At 46.1% G+C, this 13,330-nt stretch overlaps 1 protein-coding gene across 7 annotated transcripts in view; it reads left to right on the top strand.

The window, feature by feature from the left end:
* The window catches only part of MBNL3 (muscleblind like splicing regulator 3), a 92,545-nt gene that overhangs the window by 46,893 nt on the left and 32,322 nt on the right, over positions 1-13,330 (top strand). For all 7 annotated transcript variants that reach the window (XR_001920401.2, XR_001920400.2, XM_018070709.2 and 4 more), the window contains one exon: positions 13,054-13,218. Coding sequence is in view for 5 of the 7 variants with exons in the window: in XM_018070709.2 (XP_017926198.1) it covers positions 13,054-13,218 (165 nt within the window). In the remaining 2 variants the exon portion in view is untranslated. The remainder of the gene's footprint in view (positions 1-13,053; positions 13,219-13,330) is intronic.

Genomic DNA, 13,330 nt, shown 5'->3' with positions numbered 1-13,330 from the left:
GGACAGAAAAACCCCACAGTAATTTGATAAGTTTGCTTTTGTGCTGCAATTCTGAATGAGCAAGCACGTCCACTTGGATGTGCTTTAGTTGATTCTGCCTCCCCCAGCTTTTCTCTTGTGCTCTCAAACCTAAAAAACCGAATCTGGTGGTTATTAAAAACACAAACTCCAAAACACCAAGCAAATGAAAGGAAAGCCCTGATCAGTTCCATTCCTGTTGGTCAGCTGGGACAGACGGATGGACAGACACACATGAATGCACACGCACGACAAATTCCTTTCTTAGCTGTTCTGGCACTTATACCAGTGCTGCTCAGAGGAGAATTTAGGTCAGGCTAAAAGTTGCATCCCACAGGAGTAAGTGGATATATCCACCCAGCTAGGCTCACAACCTTTTCAGTGTTCTGTTCTGCAGCTCTTGTTACTGGAGGGGGAACAGATCTAATCAGTGGCTACATGGAATTAACCTCTCAGCAGCTGAAATCATGGTTTCTACAAAATGCATTATCAGTTAATCCCCATTCCTGGCATCACGTGGAGAAAACAGACCACTCATGCTGGATTTTTGGGGTCTTTGGGCTGTACATCAGCGTAGAGACATGGAGACCCTGGATTTTGGGTGTCTAGGTCAGCATGGAATACAGGGTTAGCAGAAAGCCTCCTTGAGCAGGCTGGTTTGCAGCCTCTGTGTTGACTTACTGTTCCTGGGAAAGGTTTGTTACTTGCTTGTGTTCAGTTAGGGACAAGAGCACGGATCTGCTTTGGCTGAGCGAGGTCGGGAGTGTGAATGTGCACAGACTCTCACAAGGCTGGATAACAGACTGTGGGAGCAGGAGTGTATGAGGAGTGTTGTAATTAGAACAGGTAGAAGTTTTTCTCTGGCTGAGGTTGTTTTAATAAATCCATCGTAAATTAACAGGTTTTCAGATGTTGGCACAGAACTTGGCATCCTGTTCATTAAGGCTGACTGCCTGTGTGGCGCTTGTGACTAGTGCATGTGAATTGCAGTTAAATATGTCTCACTAATTGCAGTTTTAGCCCAGAACTGTTATTGCCAAATTCTCCTTTTGCCCATAGAGATGGCAGTGTATTATCTTTGGCATTGTGAGCCCATCGTGTTTACCTCCATGGAAAAAGGCCTACCCTGTTGCCACCACAGCTTCCTGTGCTGCTCCATGGGCTCAACTCCTAACAAACATTTACACTGCCTTAATCTCCCTTTCACTTGAGATGGTAGCAAATATTGGTCACATATCTGGTTTCTAGTGCCAGGCATTGCTTAAAGAGCACTTCTGAAGGGTTTTTTTTTAAATGAAAAATCCCCTCTGTGACTTAAATGTGCATGTGTTACCGGCTGTAATAAACAGCACACCAGATAGATCAATCTGCAAAAGCTGACTGAGGTGGAATATTTGCCTAGGGCAAGGCAGGCTTTCTTTTTGCTTGTTTTTTTTCTTTCTTTTTCTTCCTTTCTCTTCAAGCCTTACTGCCTCCTAGATGGAGGGCTATGATTCAATGTCACTTGGCCTGAATGCCTTCTTTGGAAGCCAGTGGCCACATGAGATGTGTGGTCCTTGCCTGCTGTGCTTAGCAGGCTGCAGGAGCTCTCTTGAAGGTGCTTTTTGTATCTGCACCTTTAATCCTTTGACCAGCAGCAAGTTCATTATACTGTGGGCATGAAATCTGAGGCCTGGCATGGACCAGAAAGATTTAGGGTCCTTGCTCAGAGAGGAGTGAGAGCATGTGGAGTCAGCCCTTTTCTGGTAGCCTTATAGTTTCTTCACAAAGCCAGAGTGGAGGGGAGATGGTCTGCTGTGCACAGATTTGCCTGGCACCTGTGGCTGAAACAGGAACATGAGGACAAAGCTTGGTCTTTGGTGAGCTGAATGTAGCCAGAGGGGCACAGCTATGGAGCAGTTGGCTGGGGACATCAGTGGGCCATCAGGGTGAGGGGCAGGGCGAGGCTTTACTCTCTGCTGTTGGGCAGATCTCAGCCAAGAGCAAAAAAGTGTCCTGTGCTTTGGAACATCAGACCCCTGGCTCTGACAGATGTCTGGGAGCAAATCTTGCAGTGGCAACTGAGGGCATCACCCTCTTGTATTACTGCATCTGCTGCTGCCCTGCAGTCACATCCTTTGTTGGCTTAAGCTAAAGCACAGAGGGGCTGTTGTGTCCTGTTCTGACATATCTTGGCATTTCCACCTGAAGAGTGGAAATCTGGGGTGGCAGTGCCATGGTGTGCCCCGGGAGGAGCCACCAGCATGCCAAGCAGAGCCCAGCCACATCCTTTCCTGCTCAGGGTTCTGCTGCGTTACCCCCTGGCAGCCCCTCAGTAGCTGAGGTTGAAGCACATCCTGCACAGTTATTTTTTCCAGACTGAAGATTCTCCCTGGAAATTGTTGTGTCCAGATGGAATTGATTCTTTTTAAAAGTTTTTTTTGGTTGTTTTTTGAAAACCAGGAACCTGTTTGTGCCCATTAAGCTGTTGCTTTCTGAACAAAGCAACAACACAAACAAAAATTGGGCTAATCCTCAGTTGGTAATTGGTTGTATTCTGCCAAGTTCTAAAAAAAACCCCAAGCCAAACCCAGCCACCCTCATATTTTTTTGTTTGCAGTTTCATTTTGCTTTCCAAAGCAGTGAGAATGAGGTTTTCTGAGCATGACTTTGCCCTCCACATGACAGGAGGGAGGGTCTGGGTCAGACACTGGGTTATCAATCTGTGCTCTTCCCTGTTTGCCTTGTCCCTTGTGTAAACTCCAGGAGCAAGGCTGCTGGAGGTGGTCACGAGTCCGATGTTTGTATTCATGAGCACAGTACTTTAACATTTATTCTCCTGGGCTTTAATGTACTTTGCTTGGTTCTGTCTACGTGTGGTTTGCCTGCTGCAATTGTAATATTCAACAGATACTGTAGGTAGAGGAAGGTCAGAAGCATCAACTTTCCGTGTGACCTTGACAGATTCAGCTGGTGAAAGTTGTAGAATTGGATTACGGGATTTGCAATGAAAAAGTGGTTTTAAGGGACAAGAGAAACTGCACTTGGTATTTTCAAAAGCTGGCCTGGTGTAATAGCAATCTGGAGGAGCAGAAGTGAGGGAGACGGAAGGTGAAAGACATATGAGAAGTTTAATTTTGTTTGGTTTTCTGTGGGGTTTTGTGGTGTTTTTTTAATACAGTACTTGTGCAATATTGTTCCAGAGACTGGCATGGACTTTTTTTTGTAATTTAGTACAGAAGAGAAATCAATGACATGCCAGCGTTTCTATCTTCCAGGTAGAATTGATTTTTGTACTTACAAATAGTCCCACATTGAAACCCACAAGAATATTAACATTGCAGGATGTCACCTGCTCAAGTCCTACTCTCAGCACATGCAGTGGTCCCAGGGCTAAACATGCTCCTCGATGTGCTCTTTTTACTGGACAGTAAATGCCTTTTGTTATTGTTATCGATCAGTTGCTTGAGCAGGTCTGTAAAGTCTTATTTTGCTTGCGGAGAGCCTATATTTGATACTGTATTAAAGAAGCCTATTTTATGGTGTCTTGAACATACTTGAACCTGGGAGAGTAGTGGAATAATACTTGGAAGATGCTCAGTTCAGAACTCTGAATTGATGATACGTCTGTTTTAACCTCGTTTCAAGTTCGTGGTGGTAACAGACTGATATGGTTCACAAAACCTAGCCCAATCAAAATGTATAGGTGGATACAAAAGAAAAGAGCTTGATGAAGTCTTTATTCCTCTCTTTTGTGGCATGAGATTGCTGTTATTGGAAGTAGTAATCTCTCAGATAAACATGTTTTTCTGCTCTGTGGCTCTACAGACCAAAAAATATACTTTGACAGTGCCATACTCTTTTAATATATATTCCTTGGACTTGGTAAACACTGTCCATTGCTTGGAGCAAACAAAAATGTTCCACAAACCAAAAACATTAAAATCAATACACTTTTTTTTTTTCATTGAGCATAACAGAGCATGCCATTGGCCTCAATGAAGAGAGCTTGGCAGGAGAACAGAGCTGGAAAGAGTTGTCAAGATGTAAAAATATAATGAAGGAGCTACAGGGCTTTTCCCCAACAAAATAACTGCTCCGAGTTTGTAAAAACCTTCAAGTATAATAAACAGCTTGGAATGAAAATCCTGCATGAAAGCAGGAGGACAGCCACGACCTCTTTGTGCTGTCCTGGGGAAACTCAGTGGAACATTGCTGTATTCAGCAATGTGCAAAAGTAAAACTTCACTCACAGCAGCTCTCAGCTTCCCTAATTGCCAGGTGAATAAAGATTTGGGAATTTAGGCAAGTGCCTGTGGCTGCTTAGAATCTACTGGAATGCAGTAGTTGCATGTCCCCCCTCCCCGTTTCTAATTAAAATGTATTTAAAAATGCTGGGGTGATGGTACTTGTTTTAATACTTGATCTCTGTGCTAAGGAGCCATTGTTTCTGTATGGAGCTGGATTTGCCTGCCGAGTTCAGTGGTTTGAAGTTATTGGCAGTGGCTGTGAGTGGCTGTCACTGGTTAAGGTGCTACCAAAAAGGGAGATGAGGACAGAAACGCTGCTGTCTCTTTGTTTTTCTCTCCTGCTCTGGTTTGAGCTGTGTAACAAAACAAGCTTGACAAGCATTTTGAGGCTGCAGACTTTGTAAGCGAGTCCTAGATAAGCATTTTTGAATCCCAGCAGAGCACATCTGATCTTGCAAACCCCCCTGTCCAAGTGCTTTGCAGTTTTCTACGCACTATTTGAAAGGTCTGGCATGTGCAGCAGGGTTTGGCCATGCTGTGCATCTGTTTGTTCCCAGCGTTTGCATCTGATGACTGTCTCTTACCCTGGTGCGACAGAAGCACTGTGATGTGCTCTGTACTTTTTCAGTACACTGGAGAAATTGTTCAGCTGCTAAACTGCCCCTTCAGCCTGGTTTGTGTCTGTGGTAGGGGTTGGCTTTCACAGACAAAGGCCGGAATGACAAAGAGACGGAGGTGTTACAGGTCTTCAGCAGTGTTTGTTCAGCGATCTCCTCAGCTGGCTGTTGGCAGCTTTTCTTCTGGACTTGAATACATTTACAGAAATGATGCTGACGTTTTTCTACCTCCTGTCCTTCCTTCCATTTCCCTGCAAAGCACAAATATCCCAGTAGAGCAGTCAAACAGGTGAGACAGGGAGGCTGAAGAGCCACACCAATGTCCTACAGCCAGGCATTGTTCTCTCTGCTTCCCATTCCTTCTGTATTTTTCCTGCTCACTGGACATGGAGCTAGGCCCTACCTGGACTGAAGTGGTTGTGTTTATCTGATATGATTTTTTTAAAGTTGCAGAGGAATATAACTTTATTTTTAAGCCCCAAACACCTACAGTTAGTGGCTGGCTTCCCAGGGCTCTGCTCCACAGCTTCAGGGAGAGGAAAACTGGGCAGACTGGGACTGTGCAAAATGCACCAGCCTCCCTTCAGTGGGGTGAACACAGCGTGTCTGCTTGGTGTGCTGTCTTGCATTTGCACGTGCCACTGAGCTTCACTTTGAGCTCTCAGTTCAAAAAACCTAAAACTCTTGTCGGTGCTGCCAAATGTCACCTGCTTTCATTTGGAATCATGCAAAACATCAAGGTTCACTCATTTCAGTTGAAATCAAGTCTAGGCTTGCTCAGAAAGGGCTTGACCTAACATTTATTGAAGCCATGAAACTCAGTTGCTGTTTCAGTGACAAGCTGGGGCTGCCTTGAGAGTGCTGGGAACGCTGGTAGCCCTGGGAGCTTGTGATAGCTATTCTGGTTTTTCCACTGAAGCTGTGTGGAAAGGCAGGTCTGACTCTTGTCCTCTGTACCCTGACAAAAGACATGTCCCTGTTCACCTGAGCAGCCCTGGGTCAGAGCTGACATGCTGCTGCTACAGCTCAGAGCATCGTTCAGAACAGCATAAAATCTGAAAAGGAATTCTTGAGCAACTGCAGGGGAGCTCAGATGGGCCAAAATAACACCTGGGGTGTTCTTAGCAGTTTCCTTCTCATCTGTCTGCACAGGCTCAGGGAGGTGGCTCTTTGGACCCAGAGGTGGGAGTTTCAAAATTAGGCAGACTTGTCCTAGAGACATTGCAGAACTGTGGCTTCTGCTTTTTTATGGGCCATTTGAATTCTATTTCCAGCAAATTCTGTATTCATGAACTGTACTCTTTCGTGGCTAGAACATGTTTCACAGGGTCTGTATCATCCATACCTGGAAGCTATCAGATTAACCTTAACTCCAGTGTTTTTATCTACATACATTGAAATGGAAGCTCCTTTATGGTAGGAAGTCTACATTGCTTCCCTTCCCTTCAAGGCTGATTGCCATCTGGTAATGCTGACTAGAAGATACATTTTGCTTTTTCTTTTCGGCTATGATATGTTCACAGCGGGATCCTCACCATAACAGCAGTCTCTGGGCTCTCTGTAAATGGGTGTTACACCTGCATTTGAAAATTGTCAGCAACCAGCTGTGCTGTATGTTTTTTGTTGCTGTTACAACTAACTTCAGACCACCAGTTTCTTTGTACCCAGTGTTGTGTACAATTGTGAGCTCAATGGCAAGGGGGTTGCTGGCACAGGAGGGGTGCAGAGCATGGAGAATCCCAAGAGTTGTCCTGAGAGGTGCAGAAAAAGCAGTAGAACTGAAAAGCCTTTGAGATGGGTTCTTTCAGATTTGGGAGTCTTTGATGTGGCACAAATCAGCTTCCAAACAAGACATGGAACCAAGCATAGGATAAACTTTTATGTGACTACCCACAACAGCTTGGAAAACTGAGTTCAGTGGCAGTCTGGAAGGATGTGCTTAGCAGAACTGTTGAGTTTTGTTTTGTTCTGTTTTGAATGATGGAACAGAGAAGAGTGTGCTTGTTAAATTGGTAGGGTGCTCTGAGCTGGGAGAAACTACAGACACTTTAGAGAACCAGATGTGGAGTTGCAGATAGTCTTGACAGGTTGAAAAAGTAGTCCATAAAAAGGAGAGCGAGTTCAATAAAAGCAGTACCAAATATGGCATTTGAGTGAATCAGCTGCCTGATACAGGATGCAGCATAGCTGGGTTGGGGTTAGTTCTGGAAAAGGCTTGTTGAGAGTGAATCAAAAAATGTTGCATTGTTAGAAGGAAAGAAAATGCGCAGGGATGTGAAACCAACAGTGTCAGTTGCAGGACATGTGAAAAAATCTGTGTACTTGCACAGCACTGCTCTGTCCTGTGTGTGGGAAATTCACAAGTAACACGTACAAATAAAATAGGTGATCTGTGTGGGCCATGGGGTGATGTATCACTTCACTACATCCTTATAGACCTGCTTCTTAGATGCTTGTAGGTGGGCTAACAGCCTTCCATGAGAACACATTCAAGGAGTGCTTTGTACGTAATTACACTTTAAAACCTTTCTGTAAAAGTGAGCTGCTCCTACACTGCAAGGAGAAAAGCTTTGCTGTTAAGCAGAAGTTACCTGGTGTGTTGTGCCAGGGTCAATCAATGTTCAAGGCAGGTTGCAAGGCTGCAGTTCTCACTGACTCAGTTGGCAGATTTTTGAGATTTGAGCTTTTGAGATTTGATTAGCCTGTAGAAAGAGCTGGCAGATAAGGCATGTTCAGGGCTGGGCTTTGAACTGCAGTGAGTGGCAGCTGGGCTGCATGAACACCTATTTGAGATGTAACGCTCGCTAATGATCAGGCTGACTTGTTGGCTCCAGCCTCCTTTGTTTTCCAGTTGAAAACATGCTATTTCCATGCTATTTGATGTTGTTTGCAGAGCAGAAGGCGTTTGATCCAGCAGTGAGATGGAGAGCTGTCTCCCTTCCTGCAACGCAGCTCTCTACCTGTGTGGAAGGAGGAGTTGATGCAGCATTGGAGGTGGCTGGATGAGCCACGCGGTGCACTGGAGATGGCAGGATGAGCCACTCAATCCAGCCACCATTCCAGTTGCTCAGGGACACAGCTATGCAGCCCTGAGCTCTGCCCTTTCTGCCTCCCACTGTTGCAGGACAATTCTTGCTTTATGGGCAGTTCTGCAGCCTGTCCTCCACCTGCCTTCCAGATGTGGGGCAGACACCATGATGGTGGAAGTTGTATTTCATATGTAAAAGCCATGCAAGGCTGTGGCAGGAGCAAGGATCCATAGCTAGGAGAAGGCCTCTGTGTGCATGTGGTGAGTGGGATGGAAAGCAGAGAGCGTTTCATGCCTCAGCACTGGAGCGACAGGCACTGAGTAAGCAGGGCCAGCAGATCTCTGAATGTGCTTCCCCAATGAGTTCCTCTTGGGGAGGTGGAAATCTGCTGCTTCATGCAGAGAATAGTTATGTAGACAAGCTGTGTTTTGGTGCCTGGTTTTGTGCAAAACATGGAAATCCTTCCCTGCCTGGTCTCTTTTCATTCTTTTTGCTGTCAGTCATTGTACATGTCATCAGTGTCTGTGGAAAAGGCAGCACAGTCAGGGCACAAGCCTACTGCAGCCTCTAGTGTGTGAAAAGCCATGTTAGCTTGAAGATTTTCACATGAGAACTGTTGGTGATTGACAGGACATACAGTGCAGTCATTAAAACCAGAAACGTGTCTGGAGCCCCTCACTGGGTCTGGGATTAAAGAGACCATAGCAAACTGCATTACTGGTGCAAGTGTTGGGTTCATGGTGGAAGCCTTGCTTTTGCAGCACAGTTCAACTTCAGCAACCAGTGAGGAGACAATTTGTGCAGCATGCTTAGAGTAGGTTCATCCAGCCTGGTGCAGTACCCAGCATGCTCTTATTTGCATCCCTCCGAGCTAGGATGCAGATGACAAGGTTCAGCCCAGCAGATAGCCAGGTGTAATGCAGGTTTTTCTACCGGATTTCAGTGTGCTGCCATTAGTGCTGCACTCAAAACATCTGGCTTTGTTGCAGCACATGCTGCTGTCATGTTAGCTGTGTCAGATGCCAGCCACTTACAGTATACGCCATCACAGCATGACTTAAGTTGGCAACACAGAGTCAATCACATGCCAGCAGCCTACTGTAAGGGTGGGGGAGTGTGTGGGAAGAAATGGGGAGAAGATACTCTTATAAAATCCTTTAATGATTTATATTTAATATCCATTTTTCAAGCCTTGGGAAGTGCAGTCCATATGCTTTTCCCTCCTGGCTGTATTTGGCAAAGAAGCTGATGAATATGGTCCTTCAGACTCCTTCCATTTTGCAAGGAGCCAGAAAATACAGCTATATTTAGCGTGTTACCAAGGCCAGCAGCAGAGTCTGTTACTGGGTAGTGATTCCCTGGCTGCAGGCTCATGTGCCACCCGGGACAGGGTGGGAGTGCGCCTTCCCTGCAGTCAATACTCGTGCTAAATTAACAGCAGCAAACTCCCAGTTACAGGAGGATGGCTGCACTGTCCCAGTAGGCTCAGCATGCTGCTCACCAACACAGATCAGTCTATGAGCACTGTGTCCCCTCCTGACACATGCAGCCATGTGCTAAGATGGTGCTTTTTGGTGCAACATTCAGCTTGGACAGTGCCTCAGCTGGTCTCCATGCAGAGTCTGTCCTGTGCCATGTGATAAGCATTTGATGTGCTGGAGCCATAGCTAGTCCCTGCAGAAAAACTCTAGCTTGTACATAGATATGCTCATCTGAAACTTGGGGGCCTCACTCCTGTTGTATTCCTAGGCCACAGAGGTATAAAATGGAGTTGTCCTTATTTGTCCCCAGCCCAGTATCCACACAGCAGATTTGCTACCAGTTCCCTGTTGCTTTCCCTGCTGTGTTGCAGCTGGTACTGAGGAGTGAAAAATGGCAGTTCTTTTGTCCTTCTGGCGGCTTTCATAGAGCTGAAATTGGTCTAGAAGAGTGTGTGCGTTGCTGGGAAGTACCAAGAATGGTGGGCATTGTGATGGAAGTGTAGAAGAAGGGCTCACCCCTACCAGTGTTGGCGTTCAGGGAGTACTAGTGGTGCCCATGACTATAGAGTGACACATATTGAAAGTTGTTTCATACATGGATGTCTAAACTGGGAACATTTTGCAGTCACATAATCAGTTCCAAAAATTCATTGTCTGAGAGATTAAGAACCTACTGTGGTGCTGGAGAGGGCAACTCGACTCAGCTGTGGCTTCCAACTCACCCTGCTGAAACACGGTGGTTGGTGATGCTCAGGATCAAAATGATGACTAGGAGGAGCTGGGCCGAAGGTGTGGGTTTGAATCTGAGTGCAGCAGTGAATCATTTAGTCTTTCTCGAGCCTCAAAGGCCTGACTGACAGCCGTGCTGCACTTCACTGCCTTCGCTCTGCAGCAGCATCTGCACAGCTCTGTCTCTTACAAATACGTGTCCTTGAAACCGTTAGCTCTGTGTGGGCACTGGTTTTGACTCACAGGCTCTGTCTGGAGGACCAAGGCCTCGTGCTGTATTGTGGTTTTTTGTTGGTAGTAAAAATGTTCTGCTTGTAGAACACCCTCTTGGAATTAAACAAACTGCTTTGAGGAAAAAAAGTAGAACAAAGCTTCACAGTAAGCTGGGGTTGCTGATATCAATGATATTCACAATTTCCTTGAAATAGCAGTCCTTTTCAAGTTGAAGACGACTGTGTAAGCATTGTTTACAAAAAATGGTAGTTCTTTTTTCATCTTCTCCATTCCTGCAGTGTAGAATCTACACAGATTTCTTCCAAATTTGGTAGAAATTAGTGTTTTCCCAACCCAAAGCACTTGTGCCAAGTTACAGCCAGGAAGAATTTCTAAGGCTGATGTGTAAGCCCTTGGAGGCTGGAGCTTAGAATAGAGCAGCTGCCTGGCCTTCGACAGCCCACGGCTCTGTGGGGTCTGCTCCTGGTCAGCGTGGCCCTGCAGAAGCTGTGGAGGTGGGATGCTGCAGATATGCTCTGTGGCTGAACCCTGGGCTCTTGTTGGGTCTCAGGTGATGGAAAGGGCTGTGGAGAGACCTGGTCCCATGCAGCTGGAAAGATGCCATGAGGAGCATGAACCCGACCTGCCTAATGCTGATGCCTCCTCCTCCCAGACTGATGTGGTTATTTCCCTGGGTGCAGGGTCACCTGAGCACCAGCCAGCTGTGTGGTGCCATTTACCCTCACTTCACACAGATGTGAGAAAGTGTCTTTTGATGAAGATTCACATCCACAGGGCCTGTGAGCAATTAACTCGCTGCTGGGGCTGTTGGATTGCAGAGAAGCCAAAACAATAGCATTAGAAAGCCCCTTTCTTTTTGAGGTGGGTTTTTGGGAGCCACTGGGCTCTTTTAGGAGCAGGGCAGAGAGTTTCATTCTGTAAAGGCAGGCTGCTAAAGTTTGGAAGTGGGTTTTTTCCCTGTCCCAGTGGGTTTAGCCCACCACTTCTTGCATTTAATTATTTGCCTTTTGTTTAACTATGATCTCCTTGGAGCAGATAAGAGAGGAGCCTGTTCCCATGATATATGTCAAACAGCCCCTTTCATGCTGCAGTCAAGCTCTGCAGCCCTCTCCCAAGGGAAGCTCTTATCCCCACCAGGAAAGGGGGCAGAGGAAAGCACACAGAGGAGAGCTTGCAAGTCTCAGGCTGCTCTACAGTGACCTGCTCCTTCCCCAGCATGCCAAGAGCCTGGCTGGGGGTTCAAAACCAGCCCCTGCATTGGGTCATGGTGTTGGCTTTGTGCAGTGGTACTTGGACTGTCCAGTGATTCCACCTGTATGTTTGTACAAGTCTTAAGAATCCCCAGAGGAGCATCCTGGATGCAGGAGGGGCCCATCTGAGGAGGTTCCCACCTGCCTGAGCTCTGGGTGCAGTGGTGTGTAAAAGTTGTACCCCCGTGGACCTGGTTATGGGGTTACAGCTCTGCTGCCTGTTCCTGTACAGCTCTGCTCCTGCTAACAGGAGGAGGTACATGGGCTCACCTGATGTGCCATTTTGGAAAGCAAACTTAATTACTGAGAACTCCATGTCCAGCACTTGAGGAGAGTACCTGGGACAGGCTGGGTAATGGATGGTCCTGTGCCTTTGCTGGCTGCAGGAACCATTAGTTATCTGTCATGGAACAGCTTTGTGGCCTTCAGATCTGGTGTTATTTTAATATGTTCTGAATAGCTCCAAAGAATTTGTTCCTCAAAAAAATTCACCAGTTTTGGGTAAAAGTTTTATAAATAACTTAATGATAAAGTTACATTAAGTCTTTTATGTGTTCTGTATGCCTCTGTTTCTTGAGGAGGGAATACACAAAGAAGGGGGGGCAAACCCTTACTTTTCAAGAATTATTTAATTTTAATGGCAAAATGTGTTACTAGCTTTCTTACGCAGCAAGCTATTGATATTTATCTTCTTGTGTCTACTTGCAAACTCTGTTAAAGCAGAGTTTATAGATGTTTTTTAAGTGACGATCTCCGTTGATTTGCAGTGATCACATTAGTGGTGCCTTGCTTTTTAGGAGCCACTGGCACCTCCAGTGCTTATGTTTATTGCAGGGATAAGGAGTCAGTAATGCAACATACCTGGCTTTTGACAAATGAAAGCATGAAGGGGGAAAATTGTTTGAGTTCTTCCTCCTGTGACTGCCAGTTCTCAGCATCTTGGGGTACCTGCATGTTGTGGATCAGAGGTGCTGCTTTACAGAGCTATCCTCTTAATGTTTTACCCAGCGCAGCTGGGGAAGTGGTGGAGACAGTTTTTTTTTCTTGCTGTCTGGTTGTCAGGGCCAATTAAGTTGTCTGGTGTTGGGAGGGAGGGGAAAAACAACCCACGCAAGGAAACAGGGAATTTTTGTTGTTGTTTCTGGAACTGTTGCCACTAGCTTCTGAAAATATTGGTGTTTGCATTGAGTTGTTTGGAATTTTTTCTTACAACAATCATTTTAACATCAGGAAGCCTGACTTTTGGGTTTAGCTTGATAGTATTCGCTTAGTGTTACTGCAGGAGAAGTCATGTTGCTCTTCTCTTCACCCGTTATAGAAGAATCACAGAAGAGGCACAGTAGCTACCAAACTGCCTCTGCCTCGATGACTGTGTTGTTCCAGTAACCCAAACAATCCTTAATTAAATTTCTCCAGCTGCCCTGAGTGTTACATTCACTGAAATGCTGTTTCATTATGTTTTCTAGGGCCGGTGTACCCGAGAGAACTGCAAATATCTCCACCCTCCCCCACACTTAAAAACACAACTTGAAATAAATGGACGCAACAACCTGATCCAGCAGAAGACGGCCGCAGCCATGTTTGCTCAGCAGATGCAGTTCATGCTCCCGGGCGCGCAGCTACAGCCAATTGTAAGTTCCAGCAGTGGATCCATCGGGTTCACGCTGCTCCACGGTTCTCTCTGTTTGCTCAGGAGGCCCCAGCCCCCGTGCTTGAGCTCAGGCAGTTGTCTGTGCTGCACAG

This window comes from Manacus vitellinus, unplaced genomic scaffold (genome assembly GCF_001715985.3).
Source record: "Manacus vitellinus isolate BGI_N305 unplaced genomic scaffold, ASM171598v3 scaffold_19_pilon, whole genome shotgun sequence".
In the NCBI taxonomy this organism is placed as follows: domain Eukaryota; kingdom Metazoa; phylum Chordata; class Aves; order Passeriformes; family Pipridae; genus Manacus; species Manacus vitellinus.
The sequence above is the reverse complement of the archived record's forward strand: the minus strand, read 5'-3'. Positions and strand labels throughout refer to the sequence as shown.